The sequence below is a fragment of the Ascidiella aspersa genome, chromosome 7 (genome assembly GCF_963924565.1).
Source record: "Ascidiella aspersa chromosome 7, kaAscAspe10.2, whole genome shotgun sequence".
NCBI lineage: Eukaryota > Metazoa > Chordata > Ascidiacea > Phlebobranchia > Ascidiidae > Ascidiella > Ascidiella aspersa.
In genome coordinates, this window is record NC_139453.1 from 10,169,091 (window position 1) to 10,187,015 (window position 17,925).

The window sequence follows — 17,925 nt, forward strand, 5'->3', positions numbered from 1 at the left end:
AAAATCTTTCTAGTTTTTGGCGCTCTACTATTTATATTTTAACCAACCACCAAGTTTCTCTGACTAAACAAACACAATAAATTTTCCATAATGTAACTAATTCTTACCCACACAAACCGCTGCTGAGTCCCGATATATTGATATATACTTCAAGCAAATAGCGTTCGAGCAACTTCCTAAAACCTAAAACTCTACCCACCCACTAGCACTCCTTAAAGCTGACTGTACCAGGGACTCCCGAATACCTATATCTCGAGTCCGGTGCGTGGCATTCAATCTGCGTCTCATTGTTGCCCGATACAGGGTTTTGTTCGCCAGAACATACGGCAGTGTGTCGACTTACAAAATGGAAAAGTTGCCTTTTTGCGTTGCCGGCTACGGGCGCGGGGTCATTGTGTTTTCACCCAGGCGACTGGCCATTGTTACAAAGGGGGGCACCGAAACGCGCGCGCACAAAGGCGAAACCGCGTTACTCGCCCGCGCGAAAAAACATTGAACCCGTACGTCGGGCGGCTTATTAACTCTTTTTGCCCGACATAACGATGTGCGGCCACAAATTTTAACGGAAATATACAGGCCCATCAACAGTTCTGCCGGACAACTTATTCACTGATAAAGAATAGGCTTTATTTGTGTGAATAAACAGTTATAACGCTATACGTATTTGCGGCAAGATACGTTATAAGTAACTATAAATAAACTATTATTTATAAATACATTTCTATTTTTGTCTACCATATTCATGGTAAATTCGGTTCTATATTAAAATTTGGATTTTTCTACTTGCAATAGATAATTTTGTCTATTCGCTAGAGTTTAACGCAAAGCACCTTACATCGACGCTTTTTACACAAATCTGACTTTGTAAATGATTTTTAGTACAAACCAACTCCAAAGGGTTATAAAAAGCAGCGTGGCTTCCCTAAATAGTATTATGTTCTTAATCCATCTCCATAATCACGTACACCGAAAACAACTGAACTTCGCAGCGAGACCAGGTTAACAATATAAAAGTAGTGATCTTACTTCGATTAAGAAAAATACAACAGCTATTGCAGATTTTCGCACTTCCGTACTTTAACTTTCTACCTCTTAACTCTTTTTATGTCATTGACCGCTTTCACCCTAAGTATTTATAATTAAAACGAAATTGAGCATTAATAGCCTGTGGCCAATGCAATGACGCTACAGCTTTCGACCTATACCGTAACAGTCGCGGCTACGACTTGATCAGTGTTCATATAGGAGTCATACACACAACAACAAAACACAGTAGGTCAACTCGACGGCCAACCTGTAACTAACTACAAAAGGCGGCAACGGCGACAGTTTTAAACGACGACAGCGAGCCAGAAGGATGAGGACCTGACCCCTCAGCATCTGGGGCCACCACAAGAGCGGGCTAAGCAAATAAGCAGGCACTGGAGGCGACGTTTACGCCAGTCCCGGCTCTTCAGGCTCGAGTGGCTGTTTCACCAGTTCACCACTACTACCACTGATGGTACAGTAACGGTTTGAAAACCGCGCCGGACGATCATAGAAAAAGGGCAGCGACCAGAACCAAAGGCTTATGAAAAGAGAAAGATGGTGGAAACTTTATTACCACTACAAACGGGATTGATAATTTACAACACTAATTCGAAGCTTATGCAATCATAAACGGTATGTTATACAGGCCTGTACTACTCGAAAAAGGTCGCAACAATCAAGAAAAAACAATTCCGCGAGCCGTTTACTGAAGTTGAATGGCATTTGTTTGGATTGCGTTACAAACCTTGGTCATCACACGACGTCATACAAGAATTAATTTTAAAAACACCTGTTGTATTTGAGTAAAATCGTTAACAAATATGCAGGTGATTCCAGTCTAATTGCACAAAGCGCAAACAAAATTGGTGTTTATTTGGTTTAAATTGGCAAAATTTTGATTTTAAAGGTGGTGCACGAGGCACATACAAAAGATTCGTGTGTTGCTCGAAATAAAGGAATTTTTAGTCTGATGCACGGACAAATACATGCTAAAAACCGTATTTACAAAGTAATGCTAGTAACCAAAAATATATTTCGGGGACTTTGGCCTGGTGACCGTATGCTGCCCGCGGGCTGTATACGTTGTTAAGTCCTGCTCGATAATATGTAAGGGTGGTGTGGGACGTTTAAATACAAATAAAAAATACAACGCCCTTTTGACTCACTTATAATAGCGTAACACTTTAGCTCAAGCAGATTGTTTAAACTTGACAAACCCAACAAACTGAAGCGAGTATTATTGGGGTCACTTTGACGTCTTGATTAATTTCGAGAAGTTGTGTATTCACTTACCGGCATCTTTGTCCAATGAGTGGTGGTGCGTTTCAAGGCGCGAGGACGAACTCGGATGAGTGCTGCGGTGTTTCTCCGACAGCAGGTCGTCGTTTGCTTTCCTGGCCGCCACCACAGCGTCGTCCTTTTCACGAGTCATGCTGCCGATCTTCTTCTACATTCCGTAAAAAATTGTTTGTTTTATATCTTTCTTGTTTCACAAGTAACGGGTAGCCTTCGTTATCAAGGCGGGCTGTTTTACTGGTTGAAATGACTGATTGGTGGTTAAGAACCTGATTTAGCGCCTCAGCTCTTAACTGGAGAATATCTTACAGTCTCTCACAGGGCTGCGGAGTCGGGATCGAACTCGGGACTCGAGTAAGACCACGTAAAACAACCAGAGTCCCGAGTCCGACGTGCGCATGCGCAGTACCAAATGTTAAAATATATGAAATTGTAAAGATGTAATAGCAAATACTGGATATTCTCAAACCATGTATTGTAAGTGGATGAATTATACGACACTCTTAAAAGGCGATTACTGGAAAAACCTCTTTAATTTCGTTACTCAAAAATTTGTGAGAGTCGGAGCCGGACTCGGGACTCGACGAAATCTCACATTTATCGGGACCTGGTACTCGGGTTTATTTTATTAGCCGGAATCGGACTCGAGGAGTTGGACTCGGGTTATTTTTAACCGACTCCGCAGCCCAGGTCTCTATTGATGGGAGGGAAGTGGCAACAAAGCGGGTGCGTTTGATATGCAACACGCTATGCATTTGCGAGTTTCTTATACTGACTCGCGCATTATATAATTACCACGTTGATGAAGGAAGTAGGACTAATTTTACGCCGAACTTGATTTTGGGGGTATTGTGACCTGGGGTAAATTTTCGACAAGAACTTCTCTTGGCTTTCATTACTGTACAATCGATTGTTTTAGTACATTTATTAAAACAAGATTACCTTTTTTTTTAAAAACGATCAAAACAATGTTGCTCACCATTGTTTTTGTAAAATGTCAAATCTCGCAATAAATAATACCAATTTATATCTTTCTGCTCGAGCAAACCAGCAACTAACCTAGACGTAAATTTCATAGAATCGCAAATTTAGCTATTGATACACCAATGCATTTAGAGTATCAGCATTGTAAATTGCAAGAAATGTATTACATGTGTTTGGTGCAACGTTTATTCATAAAGGACCTTTAGTTTGGATATATGCGAAAGACGACATTCTGTTTGAAAACCGAGAGCTTGCATAGAAACTTGCAAACTGAATTTAAATTAACAACCGACCACATTAACCTTATCTGTATTCAACCACGGTTGTTAGTTATCGGCAGCTAAACGATAACTCCAGATTTATTAATGTTGCTTTAGTTTTACAAGTTAAACATTGCCTGCATGGCAGCAACATCATATTTGTTACTTGTTTTATGACGTAACTTTGTGACGTCATCTCTAACATATGGACTTGAATCCGGTAGAAAATGTATTCTGCTTTATCCCTAATTATTGGGAGTACATCGTTTTAATTATAGGGCAATCAATAGTTTTTATGCCCCATTTTTGGATAAAATAATAATTCGACCACATAAAGCAGTGGTTCTCAACCGGGGTGTTATTTCTAATGCTCAAGGGTGCCGAGAGGTATTTTGAGAATCTTTAATAATCTTATTTTTGCTCTCTAACAACTTTTTTTGTAAAGATTAGAGTGGAATAAATCCAATTATAATTTCCTATACGTTGTGTAGAGTTAATGTGTGTTGTTCCAGTTCCAATGATTGTGAAATTCGAAGGAATTACCTACAGAAAAAGTGCCGCAATTCATTTGTCATTTCTGGGGGTGTCGCTATAGCCATAAAAGGCTGAGAAACACTATACTAACATAAAGAAAGCATTTACATTTAGCATAATACAACCCACCTGAAGCTCGTCTCTGTCCGACAGGAGATGATTGAGTCGCAAGTAGAGTTCGTCCTTGTCCTTTCGCAGACCCGTCATTCGATACTCGTCCTGAAATAAATCGTCCATGTTGGCTAGATATCACTTACAAAATCTTTACACACATCACTGTCGACCCTGCACCTGTATAACCCCGTTTGCCCTGTGGAGTAGCGATATGCAACAAAGTCGCTTAATGCTTTTTACCGCACTTTTGTTCCTTCTGTTTGTTTCGCACATCAAAGGCGAACGGTCCATGTAGAGTTTAGGGGCTAGTCCGTTTGCTATGGGGCACGTGTCAAGCTTTGTGTTACACAATAGCGAAAGTAACTTGCCAACATATAGGCGGACATTTGTAAAGCAAGTTGGTTTAAAATAGATTGAAGGTCGCAGGCAGGTGAACGTTTTATTGTACAAACTTTGATCGTGCGCTTCTCAACCGGTGCGCCGTGGTCCACTTTAGCGCCATGGAAGGCTGCCAGGTGCGCCGCGAGCAAATGGAAAAACTAATTTAGCATATAAAACATATATTTTTACTTTTCTTTTAAGCCTAGCTCATTGATTCCACAGTACTTTCAAGTAGAAAACACAATAAGACATTCAAAGCAACAACATCTAAATCAGATAATCTATAGCCTAATATGATAGTGCTAAGACCACCGACATAATAACGACAAATTCGCAGGAATTACCACGACTGAATAAGATCTGAAATAGTCTAGATAAGACCTAAACATGTCAAATTAAGCCCAAAATTAATCGGAGGAAGACTTAAATAGACAAAACTACCCCCAAGACTGTAGGGAAAACCCGTTTGCTGTCGGCATTTGGGCGCCGCTGCTTTGGCCCCGGAATTTTGCCCCCCGGGTAGTTGGTGGTGCTAAGAATTGGGTTAGGGTTGAAAATATTCGGGGAGTTAGTGATAGTTATGGATGGTGTTTGGGGGTAGATAGGCCTTATTTTGGCCATTTAGGTCTGATTCCGATTTCGTCATTATTACGACTATTAGGTTTTAGTCTTATGTACGCCTTATTCCTAACAGTCTTTTATTCCGAAGTTGATGTTGTTCTTATTTTGGTCTCAAGGCTGGAGTCTCTTTTAAGATATGCAACTATAAAGCCAATATAATAAAAAAAATGCAAGCAATTTACGAGAAATAGAGGTACACCTCAAAAATTTCGCGCTCGCTTCGCTCGCAAAGTGCGCCACCTCGTTTGAAATCGTCTCTAGATGCGCCGCCAAGTAAAAAAGGTTGACAAACACTGGTATAGAGTATCAAATTTCGCATTTTATGTTTCCGCGTCACAATTTAAACCATAAAAAGTTCTTTGCAAATGAAGTTACGTTTGTTTATCCCCATTTGCCACGACTCTTGCCAGTTTGTGGTTGTGTCGAACTTTTACCGTTTTTTGTAACTGTCACATTCTTTAAAAAAATATATGTATTTACATTTGTTACGCAGCACCTTACCATATTCAGAAGTCACCAATGTAAAAGTTTATCGTTGTACCTATAGATTTGACATGACAGCGTGGTCTTATAACTTCGTTTTCGCCTAACCGGGAATTATAATAATTCACAGCATTACCTCAATAACATTTGTAATGTTTAAAGCATAATATTTTATAGCATTCTGCGGTAATTTAAAAAAAATGTGTCATCCTACTATTTAAGTATCAAACCAACGGGGATTAATAGGACATAAATCACAACCTACAATTCATCTACACAACCTACAACCCATCTCTTAAACCTTTATTCTTGTCCTGTATGAAAGCACATTCATTTAAAAAAAATTCAAAATAATCGTTTTTTACCCGACCTCGAAACTCTGCAACTCACCAGATTTTTGTCGTTAAGTTTCCGCTCCAGTCCCTTGATGCGCGAGTTGGACTCGACGAGTTGCTTTCCGAGTACTTCGATCTCCAACTCGCGCTGGCTGACGTGGCGCCTCAAGAGGGCCACAACCTCCTCCAGAGTCCGGACCTTGGAGCTGGAGGACTTTTCCGCCTCGTCAGGTGACATCTTCTTCTGCTGAAAAAACGCCTATTTTGAGTAACGGGTACTTTTTCTACGCTAAACTCTTGTTTTTTGAATTCCTTTAGCTCTGTTCATTTCTATCGATCAATCAATTGGCCCCGTTTTATATTTCTGTGCTTTACACTCGGAATAGAATTGTTATAGATATACATTTTTATAATGTAAAGGTCATTCAATAAACTTCAAGCATTTTAATCGACAAATCCGCAGTTTGTTAAGTTAAGGCGGTGAAATAATTGTGTTAACAAATTATTGTTTGAATTATAATTGTTGTTGCGTTTTATTTAAACAGACAAAACCCAATGTTAAGTTCACCACTTTAGGGATTGAGACAGATATATGATCTGGTTTGCTAAAGTATCAGTCTATCAGAAAGTAATATTTTGAGTAAGACTTGTATAGTTTTGTTGGGTTTCGTTGCCATCCTGAGTTTGACTGAAATAGTCGTAAACCCCTAATTTATATAGTACGATCACGGTCGACGCTTACACGAGCACTCTTGACCTTCTCGTCATATAGGTCACGTGACTGGGTGTGGACCAATTAAACAATCCTCAAAATAGCACTGGAATGTAGTTTAGACACTGCCTAAAAAAATCGCAAACAAAAATCAATCCTTCGGTACTTTATCTGCCATAACGCATGTTTCACGTTATTTCGGGTACGTGATAAGATGTACTACTTTATTTTTTGAACTGTTTAAAAATAAGGTTGGTTCAAGCTCCTGTCACGTTTTACTTAAGAGAAAAGAGTTTTTACTTTAGTAAGTTATTGTGCAAGCACCGAAAAATGTAGCACGTTTTAGTGTTGTCTATGCTAAATTTCCCCATATTTTGGCTTTTTTAATTTTTGTAAAGTTACTGAAACCTGTGGCCCACAAAATGCGTTAAAAATAACTCACAAAACTGTTCTGTCCTTTCGCGCACAAAATGTCAATTGTATTGAAGAAAGCCTTCCAATTACAAACAACTTACCCACCCTCAGTAAGCACTCACTTTGACTTTCAGTCGACCACCATAACTGTAAATATTCCGGTAGTTTTGTAATTGAATATACGTCTATCTCTTTCCAACAAAGCAGGGGCGAACACACGAGCTTCTATAACTGTGTCCGAACTGCAGCAATTTCAAACGCTACTTTCGCGCTACCAACAACCAGTAACCAGCAACCAGCCTATATACAACCCCTTCCTGTCACTCGGCAACGGCGCAAGTGAGAGTGCCGTTGGAGTACCTACTCGTCGCGTCGTGGCGGAATGTTTGAAATCCCACTATACACAGGCCTATTCCTGGCTTCCCGGTGACGGTAATTGCCGGCGGAAAACTCGGTTTGGCTTCAAATTTACTCCCCTCTCCCCACCTCTACTCCGGCGCATAAAAAACAATGGCCAATTACGACCGAAGATGGGCAATTGCCTGGCGACCGGCCGAGTGCTGAAAAGGCGGCAGTGCCACTGAATATCTTAATTAATAGCCCCTGCTTTGTTTGCTGAGCGGTTTTTATCGTGTCCGCAAATCGCTGATGAGAATACGATTCTAAAACTGATTGTCCATACAACGATAAACTAATTGTTCAACCAAAGGTATACCGTGAGTTGTCCAACAAACTAACGATCGTGATGGCTATGGGTTCAAATTTTGCAATAAAAGCGTATAAAAATCGTAGTGTGGCGTAATATTCTCCGAACACAAATAATTCCAACTTATTTTCGATTTATTTTTAAATATTTAAATCACTGCCTTACAGCTAGTTACTGGAGAAAATTCTTACAGACACCAATGCTTAATTTTAGATGCTGTCCGTTTGTTCCATGGAAAGATTTTTTACGTAAATTGTGCCACAAATATACCAACTTGATTATAGAGTTAAAATAAAATCAGTTGTCGACATGCAATTAAAAGATTGCTTAGTTATATTTTGTCTGGAAAGAAACATACTCCTACCTGTTTTGCTGTAACGCCAACTTTACACTTGACGTTTCTTCGCATTGCGTCTATAATACCTTCAAAGCCTTACTTTGGCAAACAAACAATTAAGCAACAAACCAAACTCGTCCTTGCCCTATTTAAGAAGCTACTACCAAAACGCGTCTTCCATTCTTGATCCCCCTTGTTCGTCTAACCAACCACAATCTCTTGTACGGTTATCTTGAAGTTTCGGCAAAACTATATAACAGCGGCCCGAAACAACAACAAACCTCGATTGTGTGGCGTTTAAACGTGAATTCGAATCGCGGCAACGGACGTTTCGGTTTGAAAACAAGCGAAAAGTATCGTTGGGAGTCTTGTGAGGGCCATTTTTGTTGTTTTTGGCTCAGCCTGAAACATTTTCATGCCAACAAGTCACGCTATAGAGTCTTAAGGTTATATTTAAAGTTTTGTTGCCAGCCCCCTATCTTAAATAAGGTTTCTATATAGTAATTGGAAAAACTTTTAGAATATTTAAATAAAATTAGTATTCGTCTTAATAATTTCGTTAAACTTATACTGTGAACGTTCAACTTATTTGTTGTGGGTAGTGAGACACTGTTATAAGCCCTTCTGGTTTTAAAGTCAACCGCCATTTGCGAAGTTTACAAAGCGCGGGCGCCATCTTGCGGATTCTTACATTTAAAACTTGTACAAAATGGAAAAGCATTCTATTCGTACAGTTTATCTTGCAAGGGCCGAATATACAATTTGAAGAAAAAGCTCCTTGTACGTGTGCGCAAAAATCGAAAATTGAGATATTGATTCGACCGAATAAAAAAGCATCTCTTCAACTCTTACATCGATTTCCGTTATTAACCGGTGTGTTACGAGTTAACAAATTATTTTGACCAGAATGGTAAACTCACATTAGAAATATAACAAAAATAATGGAAAACCTATTTTAAAAAAAGTTAACGGATTGTTGAAAAATTTCCACCTTTTGCTACTTTAGCTTTATGGTTTACAGTGGAAGGCTTAGTCTGTTTCGACCTTGCTATTGCTTATATACGCATGGGGGATTGTGGCAGTCGCGACTCGAGTAGTAAAGACTGTAGTCTTACAATATCAAGCCAACTAAACTAACTCCGTCGAGTCTGGCTCCCAATCACTGCTATAAAGGTTTCTCACCTTTGAGTTGTCTGCCCGCCAAGAGTCCGCGTTCTGCATCCTCCTCCAGCTTTCTGCGATGTCCACCCGGAGCTTTTCGGCGCTCTCCTGCTCCTGGTTGAGGTTCTCTCTGATGGATCTGAGCGCCCGACCAACGCTGGACACCTCATCCTCATCCCTTGCGTTTACCTGAAAGAGGAACGCCAATACTGTTAAGCTGTTAGAGTAACGAAACGATCTGTCGAAACTAAAGGGATTGACAAAAATATTTCCCGCTTTATGTAATTTATTTCGACTGGAAGCCAAAAGCAAGTATACGTTTTAAAATACAAAGCTGCATCTCTTGCTTATAAGACCCTTCGTAAATTCCTACGCCTAAATAAGTGTATTATGATCTGCCTCACAGCACACAAACTGATCCCAAATTGTTTCAGAACACTACTCAATTGTTGACGTTTAAAACATTTAATATTCACGACAAGGTTAAATTCATTTGTGGCTTACATCTCTTTTCGATGACCATTATAGGATTTCTATCATTTTTTTAAATGTGTTTTTTTATATAAGCCGGACCGCACTGAGTGGGCTTTTATTGCTTTGAAGAGAGCGTTTACTTTTAAGGGTAGGCTAATCCAATTTATTAAGTGCAAATAATCGTTTTTAACGCTAAGTAGTTACCTGTATTATATAGTGAATATAAACCAAGACCAAGTCTGGATTTAGTCATGGATGGTTCCCATTGTTGAACACGTACCGTTTACCCATTTAAAATTGCTATTTTCACCCCTGACAAGAATTAGGCAAAGGTTGAGTGGAATAAGCATACCAAGAGAGTGGAAATAGCATACCAAGTATTCGGCGGATTTTAGTTTGACTTCCGGCGATACTGAAGACGCTAAAAACTCCTCTCCCAGTTTTAGGGCTGTGTCGTCAACAAGTTCATCGATAGTGAGCGCCACATCCTTTTCATTGGCGAGGGAATCTGTCCGTAAATCTAGGGGTGTAGATTTATTAGGCACCAGCTTACAAACCCTATTTGAAACGTTATAAGAAAAGCCTTTTCAATTAATTCGCATAATTTAGGAAATCCACTATCTCTTGAAAACAGAGTTTAAATGTTTAAATGAAATCGAGTTGCAAAGATACACGAGCTTAATCAAAAACCTACTGTTTAATGCATTTATTTGGCAAGCGAAATCGTAGGCGAACATTCGAACAGGTTTTGAATTTATGGCGTATATGAAGAAAACAAGTATCTTTTTCGCATAAACCCATACCAATTTATTGGTAATAATATTACCACGTTATGTTAAATGCAATGCCTTAGCAACTTTAAAATAAAGGACCAAATACACATTGTTTTTTAAATTATATATGTTTTTTGGGTTCAATATTCGTTAAAATTTTGGTCTGTTTATGCTCGGTATTAACTAATGCTTACCGTTTCCGGCCCCTGTCGTCCGTGGGCTTGCGTCCGAAAATATATTTCTTCGAGTATCGGAATGATGTCGCTGTCTTCTGGAAACGTCACCTGCTTCGCAAGCAACATCTCCCTCCTGCGTCCTTGCTCTTTTCTTTTCCAGTGATGCGGCCGTGATATTGAGATGCTGTTTTTCTGGCGACAAGGTCGTCTTCAGGATTCGATCGATCTTCCGATCCAAATCCCTGTATTTGCTTTCGAAAGACGAGAAGAGGGCGATCTTCCTGGGAGCCTTGGGAGTGCCGTTCATCTTGGGAAGAGTAACAGGGGTCCGGAAGTCCTCCATCTCTTTGGAGGACCTTTTGGAGGAGCCCTGGGTGGAAGCGCTTTGAGTGGAGGTCGGGAAGTTGTAACGCGACAGCGACTTGGTCTTGCTGTTCTCTTTGTCCCGCTTAATGAAATTAGGGGCAACAACAGATGGTTTGTTTACATCATTTGGCTTACTGTTGAGTGGTTGGGTAATTTCTCTGCACTCGCGTTTTGGAGGGTCGTATAGATTGTACCCCCGGTCACTTGAAAGTAATATCTCGAAATTCTGAGGTGCTTTAGCGGCTACGCATACATTTTTGTTTAGGGTAGGCTTTTCGATCAATTTGTTTTCGCAATCGTCGCCCGAAAAGCGAACCAACTTTCTCGAGGCGTCGGCATCCGGTTTAAGGTCCAGTTCCAGCTTGGTGGACTGTATTTCAGGGCTTAGAACTCTTTTGGAACTTATCCTCTCAGTTGCGCCAAGGCCAGACCTAGTATTGAACATCGGCCGACGAGTTTTCTCATCGACTGTGGGTTCCGCGTCGGAACGAGCCTCACCAAGGTTGACCAAATCGGGACCGTCCGTACTCACCCGCTTTAAAGCGCCCTTTATGACTTTGTCGACAATCCTTTGTACCTGCTCGTCGCAACGCGACAGCACAGACGAGGGCTGCGGGTCGCTTCCAGTTTTTGACTGACTCTCGTCAGACGGCCGAGGGCCTAGACTTGACAATGTCGGCTCTTTATTTTGAGGATTGTTGCAATGGCAAGTGCGTTTTGATTCTGTGGAAGCCGCGAGAAAACTGCTAACACAATCGTTAAGTTGCACTTGGTTGGTGAGTTTTTCATCATTGCCGTTGGAAAATGATTCCACAGAAGCCAAAATTGGCATTATGTCTGATGACGATTTGTCACCAGCAGACCCGATCGCTTGATCTACACATATTTCCATTTTAACTACCTGATTGTCTTCTACTATTTCTTCTTTTAAGTAAGCTTCTTTCTGTTTGTCCTCACACAGCAGTTCCTGCTCGTTTTCTACAAGTTCAAAATCAAACGGAAGTTCAAGATTTTCTGTGTTAAAGTCGCCTACCGCTGTTTCCGTTTTGCACTGCATATCCAATTCGTCATCTTTCTCAAACATTATTGCACATTCGCTTTCCAGATTTTTCATATTCATGTCGAAGTCTGCCCTTATCTTGTTTTCAAAGTCGTCGTTTGTATCCTGTTCCCGACGATCTAAGTCACCTTTAACCTCGGGAGGTTTCACGTCTTGTAGCACATGTGTGAACATGTCGTTCAGTTGTTCGAGGCAAAAAATCGCATCCGCGTTGCTTTGTCGCTCCATTTCTTTAAAACTCAAATGATCATTTTTGTTTCGCATGTCGCCGTCCCTAGACGAAGTAGAACTTTGAACTTCCGGCATTACAGCATTGTTTGTTAATTTTGCTCCTGGTTCTGCGCTGTTCCTAAAATGAGGAACATATTTCTCATCAACCAGCAATTCGATATTAGGAGCCTCAACCGTGTCGTATTCTGAATGCAAAGCTTCTTTAAATTGCCCGATTGTTTCCAGCTTAAAATCGTCTGAGGCCTTATCGCAAATTTCCTCCTTGTAAAGTTGGGCATCTTCGGAATTACAATCTACATCGATAAGAGTCTCGACGGGTAATTTACAGCCACGAATGGTTGCCACTTCGTTGTCTATATCAGGGCTGAATCTTATGCAGGTTTCTTCCTCTTTCCCGTTGTAAGCGTCCTCATCATGTATGTCCCCATGTAAAACTTCTCGTAGCTCTCCTTTGTTATGTGCTCCGACCAGTTTATCGTTGTGTCGCGCAGCTGTGAGAGCAATCGCTGAATCTTCTACGTCTATGAGATATAATGTCATTACTCATTAGGTTTAAAACATAGGCCATCATTATAAGGATATTTCTTTCAAAAAATATTGTCTAAGCAAACAATGCAGCAACCAGTACAATAAAAACAAATATCGCGGTTTACTCTGCTTTATTACACAATTGAATATTTTATTGGATTTGTGACCTACTGGTATTAATTTTGTTTATATTTCCTAAAAAATTATAAAATGATGTTAATGCCCAGCTTTACATAAAGGGATAAATTATGTTCCGATTTCAGAAACCTCTGCAATACTATTAGGCACTTCTTAAATAAGTAACCAAGTTGACAATTTGCGTCAAGTGATTTTACGACAGTTTATCACATGCCCCACCTTATCATACAGTATAGGGAAAACACGAATTACCTGAATTGGACCTTTCGAAATCTCTCGGCGTCTCTTCTTTTCTCACTTCATTCAGGTCGCCGACTGAAGTTGAATGTTGCGGTGATTGCGAAGACTCGATCTCATCCCGGAATACAAGCTGTGCGACAGATTCCTGGCCCTTGGTGCGGCATTCCTCGGAAAACAGCATCAGCTTGTCGTACTCCTGCATAGCCGCGTTGCAATCGCTCATCGACTTGGATCGGTTGAGCGAAATCTCTCCTCCGCTTTCCGATGCAAAGGAACAATCGCTCCTAAGCTCCTGCAAGCAGTGCTGGAAGTCAAGAAACTTGTCCAGCCGGTCAACTTCACTCTTAGTTGTCCTAATTGCTCCCGCGTCCCTTCTGCTCCGATCGGGCGTGGTGAGATCACGGAGCTTACTCCGACTTGCATCCAGGTCGATCATGTTGGAAGATGCGGTGTGCAGCATCCTCCGAAGTCGATTGGTCGGACACGACGCCGTGCTCTCCTGGGATCTGTGTCTCCTCCTGCGTTTGGAAGACTTGTCGAGGCGACGTTCTGTGACGAGGCTTGGTAAATCGTCCGGGATCTTGAATGACATGGAGTAAGGCTTAAGTTAGTGGAATATATATGTGTAAGAAAGCCTGGGTCTGGCGTGTGCGGATTTTGGTATTAACTCTCAAAACGATCGGGCTGCTTTCGATTTAAAAACTCTTTTGTGCTCTTCTTCTATTGTCATGTCGGCTACATATTATTTTAGTATTTATTTTAACAAACTAAATATCCACTACATCTAATTAAAAAAAATATTTTATTTAGTATTTCCGAACATGCCGTTTTTTTAACCGTAAATTGAAATACACTAAATACGAATTGATTCTTAACAGGGATGAATTTAAGGATCTTAAATCAGAACAGCTTTGCTGTGCAAAACAATTTACTTTAGAGCAAGTACAGCGAAAGCGATCATACAGACTCACCGAATCTGTCGACCAATGATTCAAGCAGGGCATGCTAGGAAAATAACTATCCTGCAGTGAGGTTCGAACTCTCGACCTTTGGTCATACTGGGAACATTGATCGACAGATCCGTGAGTCTGCAAAGGCTTTCGGTGTACTAATGATACGTAAGCCGTTATCGTTGGTCAAAAAGCAGCTTCATGAGGGCTAGATCACAGTGGTTAACACACATATGTGTGTGCATGTTTCATGCACTACTCTATAGCGATTACGCACCTTATATTTTTGTGTTGCGTCGCTGCCATCCAAAACGAAGCGTTCCAATCTAATAACGCTCTTCTCACACTTGTTCCAAGATTCTCCGAGCAGTTGTAGGGCTCTAGGAGTGGACTCCTCTTCTTCGACATCAAACGGTTGTCGGCAGTTTCTTGCGTTAAGGATTTCCGCTTGCCAGCTGTTAGGCTGATTCAACTGTAAACCCTCTACAATGTAAATGTAATAAGTTACATAAATATTACACGTTAACAGTGAAACTTATGGAATCTACAAAAGTTTAGTTGCTTTTAAAACAATCATATCACTGCAACTGTCAAAGCTCATCTTTCATAAATATACAAATAAACAAATTTTATACATTTTATAAATTGACAAAGTCATTTTTGTGCCAATACATAAAAAATAGTTTATTAATTGAACTGACCAGTTGTGCTTTCGGAATCGCCAGAGCTTCCATCTGTGTGTCCGGTTAAGATGCTTTCCACTCCGGTATCAGTCGACGCTCGATTTTCGTCCTTTCCAATTTCCGAAAGAGAAACGGAGGTATGCTCCTTGCTCCAGAAAGAAGAGTCCTCCTGCGCCTGTTGCTGGTTGTCGAAGTACATGTTCATCTCCATCTCGGAAGCATAGCTGCTAGGAGTCCCGTATCCTCCATGCGCGTCTCTCAGTTGCTCAAGGTTGCCGGCGGCCGAGAGGAGATCCATCGTCTGTTGCTCGAGTCCTCCGAACAGCTCCGGCTCAGACAGGATCGAATCTGTGATAACATCCAAGATATTACTTGGGTGTTTTGCAGAAGTGACTTTTGTCGATGTTCGCATGTCAAACAACCTTGCCGGAGTTTGTATGTTTTAATCCTTCTTTTAAAGTTCTGGCGGCCAACCTAGCGAGTGAATCGAGCTCAAATTCTTTTGGTTAGACCTGTGTTTATTTTTAAATACGAGTTTGTATTTTATAGGTCTACTATTTGCTTTATATATAAATAAATCTGGGATGAATAAGCTAAGCCGACAGAGAAAGCAAAACTTGATAAAAAAACTTATGTTTGATTTGTTTAAATATTTTCCACTTTCGCCGCAGCTGCCTTAACGTATTAGTCATAATTTTATCACATGGTTGCTTGATTATATATTGGATAAGGTTCTGCATATATAAATAAATTTATGGTCGTCCGACTGGATTAACTTGTATTGAAATACAAGCATTTATTTGGTCACAAAAGTCAACATTTTTAAAGAGAATGCATAATAACGAAGCTAAACCGTTTACATGGAGAACAAGCTGCGCCCCTGTACACACCTTACAGTGGTATAAACATTAATACATACAATGAAAGGGCTATAAATCAACTGAAATCGATCCTTTGAATATTGTTATCACAAATGACTGAATTAAACATTTTTCAATGAAACATGTACACACATTTATATGTGGATGTTAACCACTGAGATCTAGCTCAGATGGTAGAGCGACGGTCCCGGCTTGACCGGAGGTCGTGAGTTCGAACCTCACTGCAGGCTAGTTGTTTTTCTAGTCTGCTCTGCTTGCATCATTGATCGACAGATTCGGTGAGTCTGCAATGGCTTTCGGTGTACTGAATTAAACATATAATATTTTGGACGGTAAATTGTGTTTTATTATGTTTTTTCTTTCGCATTGGTAAAACTGTAAAAAAAGTCTCAATTGGTGCCAAACCAAAGTGCTTGCACATACCGGCACTCTCGCCAGCAAGTAATTCCATTTGATAAATCAGCTCCATTTTGTTTAAATCATCCAGACACTTTGGTTCTTTTCCAGTTGGAAGTGTTTTCAATTTTGACTTAGGGGTAGAGCAAAGGTGCTGGCTGCTTCTTTTAGATGATGACGTGCCTGTGACAGAATTTATAAGTTTTGATTTTAAGACGGCAGTGCTCATTATCATTTAACGCTTCAACGTTGAAGGTATGATTTTTAACTGCAAAGCAAATAAAAATGTACGCTGTAACATAGCTAGCAGCACTGCAGTAAACGGTTCACCGATTAATAAGGCGAACATCAATAGTCATCATGATTAAATTCGCGTCCAAACATTTTTAAATCGACGGCGTGATATAAGATTTTACTTAAAACCTTATGTAAAGCGAATAGGGATGCATATAGGTTGCGCCTGAGACGCAGCGAAGTTTAAAGCTAACACTTTGAACTTAGTTTTAGAGGACTTCAGTCAACCTCCTCCAAAGAATTAATTCAAACCAGGACTGCGGAGTTGGTTAAGAATTTACTCGAGTCCGACTCTGGCCAAATGTGAGTTTTGTCATATAATTCATCTACTCATAATACGTGGTTGGAAAATACAACCATATGTTTTATTCAACTTTACAATCTACAGTTTCCGGCCTAATCTGTTTTGAAATTTGATACCGCTCATGCGCACGTCGGCCGAGGGACTCGGGACTTGAATAGTTCTAGGAAGTCTTACTAGAATTTCGAGTCCCAAGTAGCAAAACTAACTTACTACGTCAATTCCTGACTCCCGACTCTGCGGCACTGGTTAGGGGCACATAGCATTTGTCCACGTACTCGACCTATAGCCATGGATAAATCCTTACTGGTGCTAAAAGCGACTGTTCAGACTGATAGTACTAGCAGGTAGATAGAAAATCAAGTTGCCCTGCTACGCTACGCGCAATTTTCTGTGCTAATTGCGTGATCGCGATTCTTACCTGTCCTTGAAGCGTTGCTCCTAACCGACTGCCGGCTGCCACTTCTGCTAGGGTTCGGGCTAACCGAGCAAGCAGCACTTCTGATATCTCCTGACATGGCCGAGTACATTATTCCCACCAGCGATTCGGCAGCCTCTGATTAAGCGGAAAAGAATATGTTAAACTTATATCAGTACTAGAAATGTACTTGGTGAGTGTAGCACACGTATGTGTGAAAATTAAAACGGTACACAGTTATTCATACGATTTTGGAAGACAATATTTGGAACACTGCAGAACTGTATAGAGTTTATAGATTGAATTTTATATTCCATAAACGTTCAGAAATGTAATATACTGTTTAAGAGAACCTGATACGTACCGGATGAGAAAAAGCGCTTTGCTTAACATTGTTTTTACATTAAAACAGTTTTATATAAAAGCACCTCCCTTAATTGAATGACTTGAGTAGCACAAGAATAAAAAATTAAGTCAGTCAGTTAATATATATATTTTAACTAAAAAGCATACAGATTTTATGTTTTATTACACTGAAGTTATTTATGTACTATATGCTTCGACTTAGATCACCAAAGGAAGCTACACTTTGCTCATGAATTACACACTAATTGTGTAATAAAACCATTGATATGTAGGCCGTGTGTTC

At 40.3% G+C, this 17,925-nt stretch overlaps 1 protein-coding gene across 1 annotated transcript in view; it reads right to left on the bottom strand.

Moving 5' to 3' along the window:
• The window catches only part of LOC146137662 (uncharacterized), a 30,464-nt gene that overhangs the window by 11,926 nt on the left and 613 nt on the right, over positions 1 to 17,925 (bottom strand). The window contains exons 2-12 of the mRNA XM_083394416.1: positions 17,280 to 17,414; positions 16,291 to 16,446; positions 15,005 to 15,334; positions 14,581 to 14,786; positions 13,366 to 13,933; positions 10,899 to 12,968; positions 10,216 to 10,349; positions 9,389 to 9,556; positions 6,093 to 6,284; positions 4,233 to 4,322; positions 2,323 to 2,476 (exon numbers count right to left, since the gene is read on the bottom strand). Of these exons, the coding sequence (XP_083250542.1) occupies positions 2,323 to 2,476; positions 4,233 to 4,322; positions 6,093 to 6,284; positions 9,389 to 9,556; positions 10,216 to 10,349; positions 10,899 to 12,968; positions 13,366 to 13,933; positions 14,581 to 14,786; positions 15,005 to 15,334; positions 16,291 to 16,446; positions 17,280 to 17,414 (4,203 nt within the window). The remainder of the gene's footprint in view (positions 1 to 2,322; positions 2,477 to 4,232; positions 4,323 to 6,092; positions 6,285 to 9,388; positions 9,557 to 10,215; positions 10,350 to 10,898; positions 12,969 to 13,365; positions 13,934 to 14,580; positions 14,787 to 15,004; positions 15,335 to 16,290; positions 16,447 to 17,279; positions 17,415 to 17,925) is intronic.